The sequence below is a fragment of the Euwallacea similis genome, chromosome 6 (assembly GCF_039881205.1).
Source record: "Euwallacea similis isolate ESF13 chromosome 6, ESF131.1, whole genome shotgun sequence".
In the NCBI taxonomy this organism is placed as follows: Eukaryota; Metazoa; Arthropoda; class Insecta; order Coleoptera; family Curculionidae; genus Euwallacea; species Euwallacea similis.
Window position 1 is genome coordinate 245,258 of NC_089614.1, and position 19,260 is coordinate 264,517.

The 19,260-nt window shown below is 37.0% G+C and overlaps 3 protein-coding genes across 3 annotated transcripts in view; 1 reads left to right on the forward strand and 2 right to left on the reverse strand.

The window, feature by feature from the left end:
* Ten-a (tenascin accessory) overlaps positions 1-19,260 on the forward strand; it is a 244,158-nt gene that overhangs the window by 94,320 nt on the left and 130,578 nt on the right. Inside the window, exons 3-6 of the mRNA XM_066391157.1 lie at positions 1,918-2,132; positions 9,663-9,866; positions 15,662-15,865; positions 16,830-16,979. Coding sequence (XP_066247254.1) covers positions 1,931-2,132; positions 9,663-9,866; positions 15,662-15,865; positions 16,830-16,979 — 760 coding nt within the window. The 5' untranslated portion in view covers positions 1,918-1,930. The remainder of the gene's footprint in view (positions 1-1,917; positions 2,133-9,662; positions 9,867-15,661; positions 15,866-16,829; positions 16,980-19,260) is intronic.
* Positions 9,887-12,598, reverse strand: LOC136409573 (endoglucanase-like). The gene is made up of 4 exons (XM_066391172.1): positions 12,464-12,598; positions 10,719-10,895; positions 10,332-10,559; positions 9,887-10,270 (listed from the first exon to the last, which is right to left on the reverse strand). Exons 1-4 carry the CDS (start codon positions 12,498-12,500, stop codon positions 10,023-10,025), a joined length of 690 nt encoding a protein of 229 aa, XP_066247269.1. The 5' UTR covers positions 12,501-12,598; the 3' UTR covers positions 9,887-10,022.
* On the reverse strand, positions 14,170-15,099 carry LOC136409574 (endoglucanase-like). Its single transcript, XM_066391173.1, has 3 exons — positions 14,986-15,099; positions 14,757-14,930; positions 14,170-14,702 (listed from the first exon to the last, which is right to left on the reverse strand). Exons 1-3 carry the CDS (start codon positions 15,020-15,022, stop codon positions 14,236-14,238), a joined length of 678 nt encoding a protein of 225 aa, XP_066247270.1. The 5' UTR covers positions 15,023-15,099; the 3' UTR covers positions 14,170-14,235.

Below are 19,260 nucleotides of genomic sequence, written 5' to 3' on the forward strand. Positions count from 1 at the left end.
TTCATAGATATTACAAGCGTTCGTTGAGAACGCTCTTGATTCTTTTGTAACTGTGACGGCATACATTTTTGAAGTGCTCTTTAGACGCTGCATTCAACCTCCATTAGGAATTAAATTACGTCCTCCAATAACCTCGGCGAAAGGAACTGGACATTTTCTTTCATTCCCATGGATGATCTTATAATATTTTAATTACTTTTCGAGTAATAAAACATCAAAAGATAAGCCATCCATCATCTCCAGGCTCTGGCTAAAGATTTTCTTATCCCCCGATGCCATAACTCCAGACGAGGGGCTTGTTTCTGAGATTTTTCCAATATAAATTGCATTAGCTGTGACTTGCAACATTTCTAAATTATATTTTTCAGTGATAGCAACTTTTATGGCTTTGCAACAGTCTCTTGGCACTAGATTGAACATTACATGAAATATGTGAATTGGCTTCTTGGGTACAAAAATTCTTGGTCTGTTTGTGGACGAATTTAAGGCCTGGGTATATTTGCAGTCCTTCTAAATTCGGAAAGACTCCTCGTATATCACTCTTGTTTTTATTTGGACAAATTGCCTAAAGCACTTTTGCTTCGCAAACTTTTAAGCTCATTATCTAATTGTGTTCTTTCTTTTTTGCTTCTCCGAGCTTACCAAGTTACATCTATTATTTTAATGAGTAATTCGACCGATTTCCTAATTACTTTACGAGACTGGGGGCCGCTTTGTCGTCTAATTACCTTTGTTTCAGAAACTTGTTTAATTGCCGTGTTTATTTTAGACGTATATTTTCGCTCAAATCACGATTTAATGTCTTAAATCAGATCGAAATTGTATTTGAAATTCCATTTCCTTATAGCGAACCAATGAGCGGATTTACGCTATCGCTTCTCCAACCTGGAGGCTTTAATTGAATAAAATTTAAATTTCCTGCCTAGAATCTAATACGGCGAATTAATTTCTAGCACCCTATGGCTTTAATCGCCACTGCAGTTTCACCCCGTTGTTGGGCAAATAGGAAAACATTCCAACCCTTCCTGTGCTGGTCAACAAAACAATTTTATGCACCCTTTGAAGGCAATAATGTCATAGCTCGAGGCAATTAGGGTAACAACCAAATTACTTATTGTTGAATGAGGTTTTGCATCTAAAGCTCGCCGACGTGTTTGTTTTGGACACTCCTGCCTCAACTGACCAGAGGGAAATAATGAAAATTCGAATAGAGTTCCGGGTATATCTGTTAAATATTTTATCGCAGGTCTAATGAAATCGACGCAAACCTTTACGTGCATTGTAAAGTTTAATTGAGGATTGAAGTGTTAATTTTATTCTGTTAAATTGTGTAGATTCTCCGCATTCTGGTTTTCCTTAACAACAAGGTCTTTATTTTTAGCGGCGGAAATTCAATGCACGCATGAGCTTGACAGAGTTGGTGTGTAATAAAGAATTCTCAAGGGACCTTCACAATTATTCCCGCAGGTTATAGGGTCATACAGGAAACGATAATTGGAAGAAGCACTGCCAGACTCTTGTGGTAAAGGAATCAGAGAATTTCCGCAAAAGCAATATTCTTGGAGGAGAAACGAAGGGGAACTTCGTTCGTGTTTTATATTAGGAATTTTTATGACTTCGCTTTGAGGACTAACAATAATGTAAATTAATTTCTTAGTCTTAGTCGACGAAATATTTCCTAAAGTGAAATTAATAATAACAGGATAACCTGTGGCTAATTCGACTCCCTAATACTAGCCCGGGCTAACCCAACCCCTGAGAATGATCCTTTTAGTCACAGTTTTGCAATTATTATAGGATGACTCGGGTGTCAGTTCAGGTTTAGTTAAATTGGCTTCAACGTGACTACCGGACTTAGTGTTTTAAACCACATTGAGCGTAACTGGCATTGAGCTACTCAATGTTTTTTTTTTGCAGATGACCTAGTAAAATGAACAAAAGATCAGGGGGAGGAGGCTCCTGGAACCGAAGGGGGAAGCCCTCTACTAAGGAACTGAGTGGCATGCGCAGGCAACGCAGTCTCGAGTGGAGAAATGAACGAAATTGCAGCTCAAGCGATGAGGAGATTGCCAGACCTGTTGAAAGTCAAATTTTTGCGTCCTTGCTCGCTCAAGCCCAGAAGGAGTTTAAAGGTCAGTTTTAGTGATTTTTAAAATTTTAAAACCCAAATTCATTTCAGGCTCCACTGCCAATATCACGAAAATCTTTGGAATTTTTTTTTTTTTTGGAAGTCTACGGTATTTTTTTACAAAGTTAATTAGTGCTTATTCATCCCTCTTTCCCTGCTTTCATTTCTCCCCATCCGCAATCAGATCACGTTTGGGAAGAAATGAACGTTAACGTTTTAGACCGGACTCGCACTTATAATTTGGCAACAGACGAACACTCAGCTAGATTTTAAAGGTTTTGCGCAAAGCATAGCGATGACAGCATTAAGTTGGAAAAATTACCTTTGCAAAGTCTATCATCATCTCCCAAAATCGCCTCAGACAAACTCCCCCATCCAATATAATTTTAACCTAATGGAAAATAACTTGTCAGACTGCGCTTTGATGTATCGAAAATTAGAGGGAGGAACAGAGATAGATAGACGCAAACCCTTGGAAACTCATGGAAGCATAAAGGCTAACGAATGATTGAAGACGGATGCGGGGCGGTTGATTGGTTTTACTTGTGGGGTGTGCCTATCAATCAAACACAGCTTCGGTGCTATCACATAATGTGTGTTGAAACAATTTCGTATTTTTAGCTGTATCAGAGGGAAACTTCAAGTTTCTGTCTCGGAGTTAATTAAGCTTGCGATATAGGAGCTATTGGCATTAGTTGTAGGTGTGAAGATGTTTTTGATGGGTGTCTGAATTTCACAAATTCTCCTGCGGGGATCGTGTTGTGGTTAAGCTCTCTGAAATTCACGTTTGCTTGTAGCCCCATTGGGGCTTTAATAGACTTTCTAGATTGATACAGCATTGATTGAACAGTGTCACGTTAATACTCCAACCCGCAAACTTTTTAAGGTCAACAAGTTCCCTAAGGAAACCGGGCAAAGAGAAAAATCGATGATCCGCAGGGTGAAAGGGTATAATTCCAGGGAAAGAAAACAACTGTAATAACATCAAACATCGTGTTCTCTAGGGTGTATTTCGATTGGACTCGGTGGTTTGCTCGAACACAAATCGTGGACGTGTCACGTTAAGCACGTGGACTTTGTACAGCAGGCGGAGTGTCAGCCCGTAAAGCCCATCTATCACGGCTCCACTCCACACTTTATACTTGAACTTTCTTTCACGCGTCAAGTCAAAGTATAATTGAAAAGGTTTGCGAAAAATTGCCCCGTTTTACTTTCTTTCGGTGCACCAGCAATTAGCCAATTTAACTGCAAATATGAAATTGAGCAGGATTAATTCTTGCTCGAAGGCAACTTTCGAACGTTGCCTGTTATCTGGGCTATTAAAAACTATGAACCTCTTACGTTATGTAATTTTTCAGAGTTTACTGTATTATAGCTTTTAGTCTTTTATTGCGCTCTCCATCCATTTTTCCTGTTTCATCGGTTTTTTGTTACTTTTATTTAAATTATAAATTATTACGTTTTCCTGTTTCATGGTTTCTTTGCAAAAACTTTATTTAAATTATAAATTATTGCCTTTGCGTTCTGTAAGGTTGGAAATTCACGGAAAGCCTCTCGCATTTCCCTAAAAATCTTCTGCAAAGGCCAAAGCGCAGTCATCTTTTCTACGAGTTTCTGACGAAATACTCAGTAAAACTCAAGTACATAGATCCTATCTAATTTTTTTTAGTTTAGTGTCCTAGAACAGAAATAATCATCCACTTTACCAGTCTAAAACACGAAATTAAATTTATTTTGGTATTATATTTTCTCCTACGCTTTTTGCTAAATCTTTCCATTCCTACAGGTCCTTTTTAAATACACAAAGTAAAATTCCTTATTAGAGAGGAATATATTGTGGAATTAATCTCATTGTTTTAAGTTCTTTACAGAGTTCCTCGAATTTCAACTGGCTCTATAATAAATAGATTAAGTAGAAAAAAATCCGTTTTTTAAGCACGGAAATACCGGCATAAACTCCCATTTTTAAGAAGAGAATCTGGATATTTTTTGTGCTTAAACGAAAGGTTGTCTAATTTACAACCTACCCACATTACGAGTATGAGCATGCGGAACATTTATTGCAGTAGGGAGTGGGCTGTTCGTTGCCCGGGAACGGACATCCGATCCTCTTCGTGTTGTATGTGTGGTAGAAATCATTTATTTTTTGCTACCGAGGACGTATGGCAATAATTTGTTGACATTAATAGAGACAACCGTCATCAACATCATTTGCCAAAATATCTGTTTTTTTTTTTTTGTTTGCCACTGTCCCTTTTTGAGCAACCCGAGACACCTCTGACGTGTGTCCCCGTTCGACATTTTAATAAGACACATCTGAATAGACATAGGCATGCTTCTCACATTACTCTTTGGAAAATTTATCAGATGGAAGCTCTGATTGAGCTTGGCGGAAACATTATAAATTTGAGTCCTCGCAGGCACCACCCATTGACACACACTCTTGGTGTAATTTATCATCAATCTGTTTACGAGACACCTGTCGAAAAACCGTCTTCGCATTTCGATTTAGCTCATTAGCCGCTATGGTGGTATCATCAGCTAATGAGTATACCCTGCCGGCAGATATGTATTCCGGCGGATCGTTGACAAAAGGAATAAAAGTCATGAGGGCCCGAGTCTTCCTTGCGGTATATTGCGAGACCTTTTTATTTCCCCATCTTTAATCTTAATGAATAATTTATTATTTCAGACCCGATGAAGTAATTTGAAACCGAAATCTGGGGCTACAAAATAGCTTCAGAAAAAATTTACACAATGAGCAAAACAATTCCACCAACAAGAATGATGATCTTTCGTTCTTTCGTTGAGCTTGTTGAAGCAATGAAATTAAAATATGTCTTCAGTTAGTTTATTGTGCAAATTTACTTGAAGCTGACTCCTTTATTCAAAAATTTTCAAAAATCTTGGGTGCAATTTTTTTTCATAAACGTACTGATTTGGTACATATATGTAGGTATACACATGTAGGACCTGGAGACATTCCATGACTCCATGGAAGGCATGGAAATGCAGCTTGAGACACATCAATTTGGAGGCATTTGAAAGTTCCTAGTCGCGAATATAATACCGTTCATAACTCGGCAACGATATAGTCAGTCATTTTCAGCTTTTCAGTGGGCACAGTGCAAATCTTCTCCATTTTGCTTCAAATCAAAATTAAAGGGCAGGACATCACCAACCTGCTCATCAGACATCCGAAGGCGTTTATCTTCAACATCAGTTCTATCCCATAAACGCCAATTATAATATACCTATGGCAATCTAATTACAAGAGCCTGTTCGGATGCCGAAGGACGTCAACAAGCCTGTTTTGCATTTCGCACTAATTAGAGACCTGAGATTACTCCGACTACAAAATATACGACTCACTTGAGTATAATGGTCGATATCCTGCATACAGACGTCTCGGCGCTAATTAAATCGCGTTTAGGATAATTTTGCCAGATATTGGGAGCAGATAATTGAATTAATGTTGGTGTGGGCGTCTTGATTGGGTCTAGAGCCTTTTAGTTCGAGTGCCTGATATCTAATATATTTTTCCAAGGGAATTGGTTACCTGCCTATATAAAGTTCCATCAAATATTTTCCGATAGTAATTAAGATCCCGGCTCTTAGAGCCAGTTTTCTTAAAAAGTAATGAACGTTTCCTCCCGTTTTCTCGGTGTAAGCTAAACCGTTCAAACACCATTAATTTGAAGTAGCTTTTAGGTTTGAGTGAGTTTCTAGGTTGGAGGTCTTTTCATAGGGCACAGACGAGTCAAGTGTCTTTTTCCAACGACTTTTCGACGATTAAGTAGAACGAGGCGGAACAAATTCCCTTTTTATGTACTGTCATCGAGTATTCAGCTTTCTGTCTCGCGAAATTGTTGTTTCAGTTGTTTAATATGGTCCCTTAGAGCCTACAGACGATACTTCCGGCACATTTCCCCTACTAATTCTATGATTAGGCAAAGATCGTAAGGAATTTATCGCTGCTACCTTGTATATTCCCGTAATTCCGCAGTAATTAAAATAGCACTTTCCCTAAATCGCTGTATTAGACTTCGAAAGCCACGCTTTATTGTTGTGGTTAAATTTAATCTAATCAATAAAATGATACAATTAGGGATTTAATTGTGCAATAAAGCAGGAAAGAGGGTCCTCGAATTACGGGCAAAACCGCTGCATTGTCCAGATTTAACTAATTGCTTCCTCATCAGGGATTTCATATGCTTCGCCAAAATACGTCATTGCTTGGAGTTAATATATTCTCTGGGAATCATCATCCTGAAGAATAAAATCTCATATTACGTCGTAATGGGAATAATTCGATAATCTATATTCCAAGGTACATGCTGATACGGTAATAATATCAGAACGATATTAAGGGTGCGCGTGCTCTGACTACATCTTCTCGAAATGAAAATATTTTTGTCGTGTCGGTGCCAAAAGCCGTGGCATATTACCCTAATATATATCTTGTTTTCCACTGGAAAATTTCATTTCTTTAGTTGTAGGGATCTAGAGGATTTGAAGGGAGGAATGTCATCTAATAAATGTAATAAGTATGCGTCTGTGCAAGATGTGTTCGGAATTTTTCAGTGTAGGTTGAAAACAATATGTCAACCATCGGGGAGAAGAATATATTACATATGCAAATTTCCTAATACGACAAACTGAGTACCTTTACCTTACAGCCTTGTTATGCGGATCCTATGCAAAATCAGTTATAATATGCCGTCGACGCCTTATAATTGCAAGGCCATGTTTGTGCGTTGTAGTACCAATACAATCTGATCGCATTGAGGATAATTATCGAGGCGAGATTATAGAGCACCGAATACAAAATAATATTATTCAAGATATTGATCGATGCTCTTATGCCGGGGCTTAAGCAGTCTGGGTTAATTGCAGTCGCTTACCGAGTGAGCCTCATAATATAATGTTCGACGAACATTTTCTCTTAAAATACACCCCCATCATCCAGAAATACGTGTATTGACCCGAAGCAATTACAGTTAATGAGAAGCGGAGCAACAATATTCTCTACAATGGGCGTTGATGCCTATAAAGAATTAATCATGTTTACATACACTTAGGCTAAACATTCTCTACGACTGAGCTAACTTTATGCAAATTAAGGTAAAACATTTAACTTTAATGGCACCCAGAAAGCCCTAAGTGTATTTAGGTCGGTAATGGCTTGGATTATTAATTTTGACAAATGGCCTTTAAATATTTATTGTATGTAGCCTACGCTATTATAATCCTCCTACGTTGTTGAATTATGTGTAAGAAGTTTAAATTAATTTTAGAATCGAGCAAATATATGTATTTCTGCGGAAGCTCAGTACTATCTCAAATACTGTTTTCGAATGAAGAAAATATGAAGCTCAAAGGGCTTAGCAAAACACACCAACAATTTTCGATAGTACCGGGCAGCTCTCCCCTGAGGGATTATGATATGAAATTCTGCCGTTCAATAAATCCCTCCCGAGGGCTCGGCAATAAAATGAAAACTTTACTTTTCGTAAACCCCACAAGCTAAAAATAATATGTTACAGTTTTTCTCCAGTTTCCCAATGCTACCATCAGAACTCTATTTGGTAGCGTCGAATTCATTCAGTTCAGCTATTTGTCAATTAATGTAAAAAACGTGGGAAATTTATTTATTTGTCCAGTTTTGAGGCTGATCTTGCGAAGTAGTTTTGACAATATTGGATTATATCATTAATTCTTTTGCGGAGGTCAGTCCAGCATGAGCAGATCAGTTTCGGCAGGGAGACGAAATATTTCACATTCCTTTTCCCAAACTTTAACACTTCACCTGCACTATGGAGAAACTCTCCTAATTCTTCTTCAGGTTCCATCTACAACATTTCATTAGTTTGACTCACCGCAACAATCCAGGAAATTTTCTAGCAAAAGTTCGAAAGAGAGAGAGAGAGGGAGGGGGGAAGAGAGAGAAAGAGAAAGTGAAGAAATGCTGTGATTAAAAGTGAGGGAAAAGGTGAATGAGAAAGTACGCCCTTCCTTATCATTTAATTGAATTTCTGGATCATGTGACAAAAAATATTGGCGTTCCAAACACAAATCCCCAAACATATTTTCTAAGTGCGTGCAGAAAAGCAACCTTATCGCACGCATTTATGGGCTAAAAGGAGTACTTAAACGATTGCGCTCTCTTTTTGTTGCATTAGAGTTTCAGGCCCTCACGAAGAAGGCTTGAGGCCTGAGGAAATTTGCATAAACTCTCTTTCAACGACTTGATCCGTGATCTTGCTTTAGTCCTTCCGTTTAAAAATTCAACTTCCTTAATCAACACCTGAAACTTTATTAATATTCCCCGCGCAACAAAATTAAGGGGCTAATTTACACCTCCGAAACAAAAGGCAAAACACATAATCTGGGCAGATTTATTAACACCCATGTTAATAAAACACCGTTACACAGATCCAAAATCCCCAAGACCACAAAATTACTTTTAACATAGCGGAGGTTAACCGGTTCGTTATGAAATAAATTTTCTCAAAAGGGCAACGCGGGCTAGATAAGGACATTTAAAGGAAAGGAGAGAGAGGCTGCACAACTTGAACATAGTCTGGAGTTTTCCCCGGGGGAAACAACTCAAGATTGAATATGAAAATTTAATCAGGTAATTTCATAGGGGATGATGCCTCAGTGCTCCTCTCGCTAGAAAGTGCGCTTTTCTTTTCTTTACGTACTGCTCGCAGCCCTTACGAGAACACCTTGGTTAATTTAAAATATAATTGTCTACTAACTAGCTTACCATCCCATTTCTTGCTCCATTCAATCAAGGGGTCTTAAATTGGCTACGGCATGTTTCCGGTGTAAACATGCAATTATGGCATCTATTAGCAGCTTTCAGGATTATTAGGATTTTAGAGGATTTATTTTAAGGATGATGGCTCAATTCTACAATAGCAAAATGCTCATAATTAGATATTTCCGAAAGTTTAAGTAAAGGGGGGATTTATTGAGAACCTATGATCAAATGAAGAATTCATTTCAGGGAAAGCGAACACGTTCGCACTAGGTGAAAACGGGCATTAATAATTTGATGATATCAAAGTATTTTATGTGGAGATTTTCAAGGTGAATGTTAAGTTCACTTTAGGGAGAACTGGCGTTAATGAGTCTAAGTCTCGTTAGATAGATCGTTTAGGATTCACGAAACCTCTTTATGTCGCAGCACTGCTTGTTCATAGTAATGTATTTTACACTGTCTTGTAAACCGCGACATAATACTCCATCAGAGGTATATATATTGAAACATGCGAATATAGAGATCCTGAGGCGCGATATCGACAACCAATGAATATTAAGCACCCTTTTTTGGCATTAGATGACTCGTAAATTGGCAATTCAATTTGGAAAACTGTCACGAGATAATCTCAATGCAAATTTCCTTTCGGCTCGTCGAGCTTATTTACTGTTTTATTAAGCAAAATACATCGCATCTTATTTAGTAGCTTGAAAAAATTCATGTTGAATTTCTTAGCTAAGATTTTACATTGCAAATGAATTTTAGATGACATCGAGCGCAACTACAGGTCGGAGGAGAAAGAAGAGGATGGTGCTAACTTGGCGCAGTTTCCAGCAGGCTCTCCCAAAATTGTGTCACCCAGATCACCAATTCCTCTACACAGACAAGCCTCCCCTTTTGCGTTGGAGAGTTTAAATACTAGAAGGATGAATTATCAACCTCCTCCAGAGAGGATAAGGACCATGAATGGTAAGGGCTTATGAGAAAAATGTTAACAATGAGTTTTATTTTTTGAGATCACAACACGTGGTGATGAAGAAGTTTGTCATACTTCCAAATTAATGCAGATTTTTGGAAATCAGTTTGATTGAAGGAATTGTCTATTAAAGGGTGGATATAGTCTACTTATAAGTTGTTGTTAATAATTCCGGTACGATCGGTAAGTTCTGTTGGGCAAACAATTTGTTCGAAGTTTACTTGAGGGTTGTCTGCGTTTTCGTACCAACCAAACCTCCAGTGGCATCCAGCTTGGAGTTCAGATGGGAGGCTGTCGCACTCAGAATCAGAAGAGACTCCTCCGTATTGCTGACCCCAACCAGCAGGTGGAGCATTCCACTGAGTCTGACATCCCAAAGTGAAGATGCCAACACCGCCTATAATTCCACAAGTTTATTAATATATTACTTGGTTATGAATGTCAGTTTTAAACATTACCTCCGGGGATTTGGATGTCGAATTGGTTGGATCCCAAGTCACCACCAGTGTTCACGTTTTGGACGACAAAGGTCTTTCCAGCTAGATTGTTGGTGAAGGTCAATTTAAGACAAATACCACATTGGCTGTTGTCAGCACCGCCAGTGAACGAGGCAGCAACGAATCCATAGGCGAAACTATCATTCACAGCCCACGGTTGGAGGTTGTTGCACACATAGGCAGTACCGTCTATATATCAAAGTTGTTTTCAGCCCTTTTTATGTCTAAATAGCTATGACGTAATTTCAAGTGCAAGATATCCAGCAATTTGTTTTTTTTAATCAAAAGTGGCGAGATAAATTCAGTTTTGAGTGTTTTCCAATAATCCTTTTTCGCTCTTCCACTTACCACTGTCACATCCAGAGGAAACTGAAGCGGCGACAATAGTCACACCATCTTTAGCACAGGAATGGACAGGGTCAAGATTTCCTACATTTTCTTTCCAGGCGCAAGATGGTTTACAACAGTCCCAGTAACGAGTGGTGGTTCCAGATCCACTGATCAAGGCATTGGCCTCCCCAATGGCTAAAAAACGGAAAATAGTCTTCACTTAGCTCTTAAAGTTGGCAAAGGTAGAAAAATGCATTCAATGAAAAGAGCTAGATTCGAGACAGGTAATCAAAACTGATCTTGGAAAATGTAAAAAATCTGGAAATGATGAATGCATTTTATAGTGAAACATTTTCCAGCCTGAACCAGTGTTATCGGAATTGTTGAGAATCTCAAAAACTGATCAGAGTGTAACTTTCAAAAATGTTAGGAAAACATGAATAACTACTTTCGGAAATTGACGCTGAACAGAACTGAAGAAAGCTGACGTGAATAGAAGCATCGTAAATGTCCAAAGAGATACAGACTGCTGGGTAAATGTTTTTGAAAATATTCAACAAACCTCCATGGCAATACTTATGGTAAGTGTCTCAGTTTGAGAAACTCAAATTTAGGAACAAACTTGAACAGAAATCTTCTTGTTGATCAAACAAGAATATTAAAAAAAACATGGACCAGCCTAACTAAAAGTTTTCGAAAATAGCGGGGGAATCCAACTGACCCGTGAACGGGGAAAGTTTGCGTTTTGCTTGCTGTCTCACTCTAGACACAAGGGGGGCACAGTTGGTTGGCAGTGCCGAGGTGAACTGTATCTCTTTTGTGTATATCTTATTTTTGTTCAAAGGACCACAGCTTATTTGGCGCTGAACCAATGCAGAACAAATACACTTGATAACAAAACACTTGTATTTATTTAACTAAATGTCCAACATTACTGCACAAGTGACAAAAGTCATAACAAAGGGTAAAGTTAGGGTAAACTAGAGAACCACAAGCGACCACCGGTTATCAAGAACTTTTGACGATCGGGAGTTTTTTGGAACAGGGCAAATGTTATGTTTTAACTGAGAGCAGTATTGAGATCCTACTAAGGCTGTAGGAGTATAAAAAGAGAGTTGGAGAGGTGTTGAAGAGGCGTTGCGTGTTATGTGAGAGACTATATGAGACTGTTTGAGACCGACTCAAAAACTTAATTTTCCCACCGAATATGAACCTCATCTTATCCATATATATTTTTACCACCTTATAGTCATACCAATTAGTGTGAATTATTAGTGCAGAGGAATAAGGATTGCTTATCAATACGGTACCATGAAGGTGTGAGAAAAATGATGGGTGAGAAGAGTTATGAGCGTGGGAAAAGTGTGGAATGTGTATGCATTTGGATAATGTAAACGCTGCCCTTAAGGGTGATTAAAAAGGGTTTACGTTGGCAAAGAAAGAAATTTATTATTAGATGAAGATGTTGGGTTTTTCCCAACAACCCGATTGAGATCCTCGGAAATGTTGAAGAAATCTTAACATTAATTTATTCTGGACACGTTCGGGGAATGATAATTAAAGTTCATTCTCATGAACTAACATTTCAAACCCTAATGTATATCGAAGCGATCTTGAATGTATGTTTTCCAAGAGTTTTCGTCCAATTTTAGGGGCTAGAATACTTAGGACAATGACACTATTTTCCGAATTATTGTGTCCAATAAATAAATTTCACACACGATTAAATTCCTATAGTATACGATTAAACTTATCTTTCTTACCCAAAGCACAGATAACGGTAATTATGAATCCCTTCATTTTCTCTATCGAAATGGCACGGGTACTTGGCTGGCCATGCAGCGTCCAAAACTTTTATATGCAACATATCATACCTTATCAGTCTATTATGTATTGGCCACCGTTCTCAAAGATAATTATGTGACATTGTTTCTGGAAAGCTTTAATCTGGTGATAAATATTTTCAAGTTGAATATTTTTGTCACGATTCAAGCTCGAGAAGAAACTACATTTTTTTCTGCATTTGTTATGCGTACTGGCTTCAAAGGAAATAATGTGCAAAAAGATAATGTCTTGTTTTCAAGTTTGAATACTTAAAATTTTTAAATTACTTGATAAGCAGTTTTTAGATTTTGCATACCTGGAAGTAACTTGCTGAAGTGGTTATAGAAAATAAATATTACGTAATATTTTTGTTTTGTAGTAATTAATACAAAGTAAAAATATTCAAGCAATCTTTTAAGCCACTTAAATCGTGGCTATAGATTATTCCATAAAGTGCCCTAAAAATACAACGAAGAGCTTTTTCACGAATGCGACAAATTATACCAAATTTTAACATATCAACTTGCATTTTTATGTACACAACTTAAAAAATATTTAAATATTGCAAGCCTTTGGTTGTCATACACTAGTAAGTACTTAAAAAGATTTACTGCGTTACCCGATTACCAACATTAAAAAAAAAAACATTAAAAAACTAACTAATAGGCTTGAAACGTTGTATATCAGCATTTTTTAATGCGTTATTTTCATTGACTTGAATTTTTTCTTCGGCCTTGAGTGCCAAATCACATCATATTTTGATTTATAGCGTTGAAAAATATACTCAGTGTTATCATTAATTGTCAATAAGTCAGTTTTTGTCATGGATACTTACTCAAAATTAGAAATCGGCACTTACACTTTATCTTTATGATTTCTAAAAAGCTGTTTAAAATTGATCTATCAATAGTGGGCACTCTTCATGCGGTTTTTGGAATGTCCAGTAAGATAGTATTAAAGAAAATTGATGATTTTTTGAAATAGAGAATACTTTGGTGTAGCACTCCATTAAGCCCTAACTTAGACGGAGCCACTTATCGCAGGATTTGAGAATATTTGCAAAACGCTCTGTTTACACATGAGAAAAATCTCAAAGAAGAATTCATTAAAATCATTAAAAGTGCTGAGTAAACATTATAAAATACAAGTTTTGTTCCTAAATATAAGTAAGGATGAGAGATAGGAAAAACAGCTGAAAAAATGCTGATATTGCAGATAATAGAATGGCTTTCTTAAGAAGACTGCGCACCAACAGTTTTGTCTTCAACAACTTTAATTTTCTCTGAATTAGGTTTCAACGAATTGGAGACCGGAAGTAATTAAAAATTTCAAATGTTTACTCCTTTGAATTAAAACCAAATATTTCATCTTGATTTGATGGGATCAAAGTTACTAATTAGCAGGCAGAGTTGGCATGATTAAAAAAAAACCTCCCTTATATATCAAATTTTCAGCGATATCTGGACGGAGAGGAATTTGGTTTCAGGATAGTTTGTCAAACAGAAAAATCGGTTTAAAGTGGATTATTTTCATCAGTTTGTTTTTCCTGAAGCTTACGTTTGAGATTCCTCACGTTGCATCTAGAATTAAATTGTTTTTTAATTGGTTAAAGATGAAGTGGTCGAGGAAAATAAAAAAAAATCCATTTGAAGGACATTAAAGCATAGCTAAATTTATTACATAATTTCCAATACTAAACAAAAATCCGTGATTAAGCGGTTCCAGTCAAACTGGTGAGAGCCGATGGGCATGGTACTTCAACAAAACTGACGGATGGGTTATCTGCATTTCCGAACCAACCAAATCTAAAGTGACATCCCTCTTGGAGTTTTGAAGGCAAATTATTGCAGTCTGAATCAGAAGAAACACCTCCATATTGTTGTCCCCAACCCGTAGAAGGGGCGCCCCACTGGCTGGAACATCCTTGAGTGAAAATACCAACTCCACTTCCAGGGATTTGGATGTCAAAGTGGTTCTGTCCCAGGTCTGATCCGGTATTGACGTTTTGGACTATCATAGTTTTCCCGGCAATTGAAGTGCTTGTGAAGGTGAACTGAAGGCAAACGCCACATTGGCTAGTATCTACACCACCGCTGAAGGAACCGGCTACAAAGCCGTAAGCAAAGGAATCATTCACTGCCCATGGTTGAAGAGAATTGCAGACGTAGGAGCTTCCACCTGGCATTAAATATTTTATCTCTCCAATTTACCACATTTTTTGGGTTAACGTACCATCACATCCTGAAGCAGTGTTGGCATCTATAGTAGTAACACCATCAGCCGCGCAGGATCTTACAGGGTTGATGCCTTGTACATTGGCGGACCAGGAACAAGAAGGTTTGCAACAGTCCCAGTACCGGGTAGTGGTACCAGACCCACTCAAGGCTGCATTGGTCATGCCGAAAGCTAGAAAACAATTTGGGTGCATTTTTAAAGTTAAAAATTAAAATATGGGTATTACCAATGCAGAAAATTAAAGCAAAAACTTTGGTATTCATTTTGTTGTAGTTGTAGTTGACACTAAACTGAACAAATGTTTTGAATGAATCCCTCTAGCAAGTGTCCCATATTTATACTAAAATAAAAATTAAAAAAAAGTAATTATAGCTTTTTCTGTAAAAAAGAAACGGTAGATAGTTTAAATTATAATGTATGGTAAAGTGAAGTTAAATATGTTTTCTATTTCCTTGTCTAGTTCCTGAAGATAATGGTATGGTATGGTGAATGGAATGGGCAGCGACAAAGGGCCTTAAAGTGCCTAGCATAATACGTTTTCTTGATTCTCTCGTCTTTTTGAGACCCCGAAAATTGTCGTTGTAAATAGAACACCCTGTACATGTTTTGATATTTCCATTGGTGTGTTATCAGTGTGTTAGAAAGTAATATCTCACACGTGCGTCGGTTATTAAATATTAATTACACTACACGTTGTATTTAGCATAAAAAATTCATAATAATTGAGGTGGGCGCTTAGATAGTTGAAGAAGAAATGTCTTCGGCTAACACTTGTTACCGCAAATCTGTAAATAGACCATTGCTAGCTCAGAGAAACAAAAATTTTTTGACCTTCTCTTGAGTTATTTTCTGGAACATCTTTCGAAAAGAAATCGCAACATCTTATGCACAATATATTTTAGTTGCAGGGGAAGTTATATATGCCACCGGAAACAAGAAATCCCTGTCAAACAACACCACCCTGGGTCGTTCAGGAAGGCGACACAGAATGGGCGGAATGACATCAAGTAGCAGCGCAACTTCCTGCAACAGCAATTGCAATGATAATATATTGCAGCCTAACGGTGACATTTCGTATCACGAACAAAACAGAAGGCTTAGCAATGGTAAGATTTTGCTGATAACACACAAAATATATTTCCCCTTGGCCGAAATTTTCCAGACAAGCACGTTAGCGTCGCTGTCCAGTTGTGCAGCTTGTTCTAGTGATAGTAATCAGCTTCAAACTCACTTATAGTGCTAAGCCGGACAATGGCATTAGCTGTGGCAAGAAAGTTATGCTAATGAATGAGCTTCTGTAATTGGGTTAAATCCAAGATAGGTGGCGCTAGAACAAGTATCTCGCATCAGCTAAATGGATTATATCAATCCTTAGGGAGTTTTCTGTCTAGTCCGTTTCATACAGGAATTCACTTGAAAACTTCCGATATTGCATTAAAACTTTTATTAAAAATTGAATAGGGACACTAATTTCAATGAGGATAAAATTTCTTGTCTTTAGCACAAATCACTAATCTGTCCTGAAAGAAAGGGAGAGACTTGCACTGGATCGAAATGTTTGCAGTGCAAAACGAGGGGCGTAAAAAGAGAAAACCTTTCCCTAATATTTACATAACACAGTATTAATTTTGTATAAATTTACATGTCGTTGGCGCTATATTTGCATCTCTCTGTTATTTCTGAAACTCATTAAAATTCAACAGTGTTTACTTAATCTCCTGGTCCGAGAACTAAAATTGCCGAGAATCATTGTTAATTGTTACGTTTAGTTTTCCGCAATGATTTTTTGCTTCAGTCAGTGCAGCTAGCCGAAATGAGGCGAAAACATGCAGCCACGAGGAGTTTTAACGGCCCAAAGGGTAACACAAAATCTTCAGGAATCACAAACTACTCAAAAAATTACTTCTAGCACAAACTAAAACATTCAATTCCCCCTGTTCTAATACAGTTCCTGCTATTGTGACTGCCCATTCGCTCCTTTTTCCATAGTTAATTGATACATACTATGTTTGCTATTGAGCAACTGAATTCCACTGAAATGTGCAATTTAGTAAGTAATTGAATTTTCAGCTGAAGACTCTCCTCCAGAACCAGCACCTCCAGAAATACCACCCCGGGGTGGTTCGCTACATTCTGCTACATTGCGACGCATGACGGAATACCAGCTTCCACCAAATGGAGATGTTGGATCCGGTGAAGAAGTCCAGTATCTGCCCCCTGGTAAGTTTTGTGCAGAAATTGCAAAGTTATAAGGAGTGAAATTACTCCATAAAGACTAAATTTCGGAAATGGTGCCAAAGGTAAAATTGCACAATAGAAGATATATCCAAGATAATAGTAAATACTCCTGATTCCTTCGGAAGTGAAGGGAGAGTCTCAACTTCAACAATCTGAATGTAAAATCTTTATGGAAGAATCGTCTGGATATCTATTTTTATGACATAATCTTACTAATAAATCAGACTTTAGTACTATTTTAAACGTGCTATCAAGCCTCGTGGCTTATAAGTACTGATACTTAGCAACTTTTGAGTGGTTTGGAAGAAAGCATTTTCCTCAACTGGATACTGTTGCTTATCAAAAAGCATATTTGCGTATTTTGCAAAAAAACAATGAGAATATTGCTTGAAAAATGAAATATCTTCTGAGAATATTTGTCGAGAGGTTCAAATTCTCCTCCTAGGCATATTGATCTGGTGATAGAATAGATACCGTGAAATTTTTATAAATACAAACAATTATTTGACTACGAAGGCCAGATATATTAACTAGAATTCTTCAAAGAAATCAAATTTGGAAAAAATCATAAATAACCCTAAAAAAATAATTTTCGGTTGAAGGTTGCTTATGACACACCCCGTACATGATATATGAATAATGTGTAATAATTTTATCGTAGTTAAAACTTCTTTCAATGAAAACTCAATAACAAAATTGTTTAGGCAACGCCTCTACATAGCAATTATACTTTTTACATCACCAATTTCTGAAAATATTTTTCAGTTTGTTGCTTATTATCTTTTTCATAATTTGTAATTTTTTTCTTTAAAAAAAATACGGAAACGTGCATTTTTTGCCTTGTTTTCAAGTGAAACAACAATATTTTACACAATCATTTCTACTTACCAATAATTGGAAAAAGGTTAATTAAAAGGCAATTTGTAGTTGATTTATTTTTCTACACAAGAATAGCTAAAGGAATTGCTGTATTGAATTATAAGGTTTTTGAGGAATGTGAGGATTAATGCTCTTAATGTAGAGATATACTATATTTGCAGAATGGCTTTATTGTTTCTTCTTTTTCTATCCTTTCTATTTTTTTTCTATCTTATTTTCTATATATTTCTATTCTTGCTTTAGTAAAGCAAAATTTGAATGCTTCAAGAACAAGAAAATTATATGGTCTTTGATACTTAAAATGTTTGAAGAAGTATTACAAAAGGCCAATTCTTATTTCCAGACTATATACAGAGGAAATTCAGTAAAATGTCGCAAATATTTAGGATTCTAGGATATTAGGCAAATATTGGTGGAAAGAAGCATTCTTCTTCTTTATCTTCAAGTCTCGTTACTGAATTTAACTCACCAATGGGAAATTTCAGGCTAAAAATGAACAACTCTCTCCCTGTTATTTATAAAATTTCAATGATGGCAGACCCAGAAACACCAAATTTAAATAGTTATTTCAGCTACAATGACCTTATGATATAAGCCCAATATAAAATATGAATAGAATTAAGAATAAGCTTGTGATATATTCTGATTTAGCGAAACTTCACCATAAAACGCCGTATATAGAGAAATTTTATAGTTCACTTTGATTGTCTCAAGCGGAGTTTCCTGGTAAACTGCATTATCAAATTTAAAGCTCTGCAAGTGGAAGAAAATGACGTCTACTCCAATGATATTCATGTTACTAAATAATAAAGAATCTCTACAGGGTGTCACAGCTCTATTCAAATTTGCAATTTATGGGCGTTGATGTGAAATTTAAGTGTGAATCGATGAAAAGTTTTTTCTCGAGTCTTTTGTCGTTTCTCGTGTTTCTTGTTTGTCTCATGCTTCTCTATCGGTGACTTCCCTTTTCAGATCTCAATCTCTCCCGTATAGACTCACATTTGGTTCTGCCTGACTATCACGTAGTGACTCACCTCGTGTGAATCGGTCTTTTTGTCTAAATCATACCGTATGATCAATTGAGGTGCTGCTGTCGTTACTTCACTGATATACTTTATTCCACTGGTACAAGGTATATCCCTGTTGGGACATAGAAACACGAGATTGAATTATTGCAGGGTGATGAGACACCAGTTGCTTTTGATTCGTCTTATTATCAAATTCGATTTGCTGTCCTAGCAGATATTTCAAGCCGAAATAACGTTGAAATTTGATAGCGAGTCCTCTATGGTCTTTTGTAGTTTCTCCACTCTTTGGTTTGTCTCTTGTTTCTCTATCGGTGATTTCCTTTTTGAGGCCTCTACCTATCCCCCTATAGATTCAC

Excerpts from the sequence above, each read along its gene's own strand:
- LOC136409573 (XM_066391172.1), bottom strand. The coding sequence starts at position 12,500 with ATGAAGGGATTCATAATTACCGTTATCTGTGCTTTGG. Across the intron at positions 10,896-12,463 it reads TACCGTTATCTGTGCTTTGG|CCATTGGGGAGGCCAATGCC; the intron begins GTAAGAAAGATA and ends TCCGTTTTTTAG. Across the intron at positions 10,271-10,331 it reads CGACATCCAAATCCCCGGAG|GCGGTGTTGGCATCTTCACT; the intron begins GTAATGTTTAAA and ends GTGGAATTATAG.
- LOC136409574 (XM_066391173.1), bottom strand. The coding sequence starts at position 15,022 with ATGAATACCAAAGTTTTTGCTTTAATTTTCTGCATTG. Across the intron at positions 14,931-14,985 it reads TGCTTTAATTTTCTGCATTG|CTTTCGGCATGACCAATGCA; the intron begins GTAATACCCATA and ends ATTGTTTTCTAG. Across the intron at positions 14,703-14,756 it reads CACTGCTTCAGGATGTGATG|GTGGAAGCTCCTACGTCTGC; the intron begins GTACGTTAACCC and ends ATTTAATGCCAG.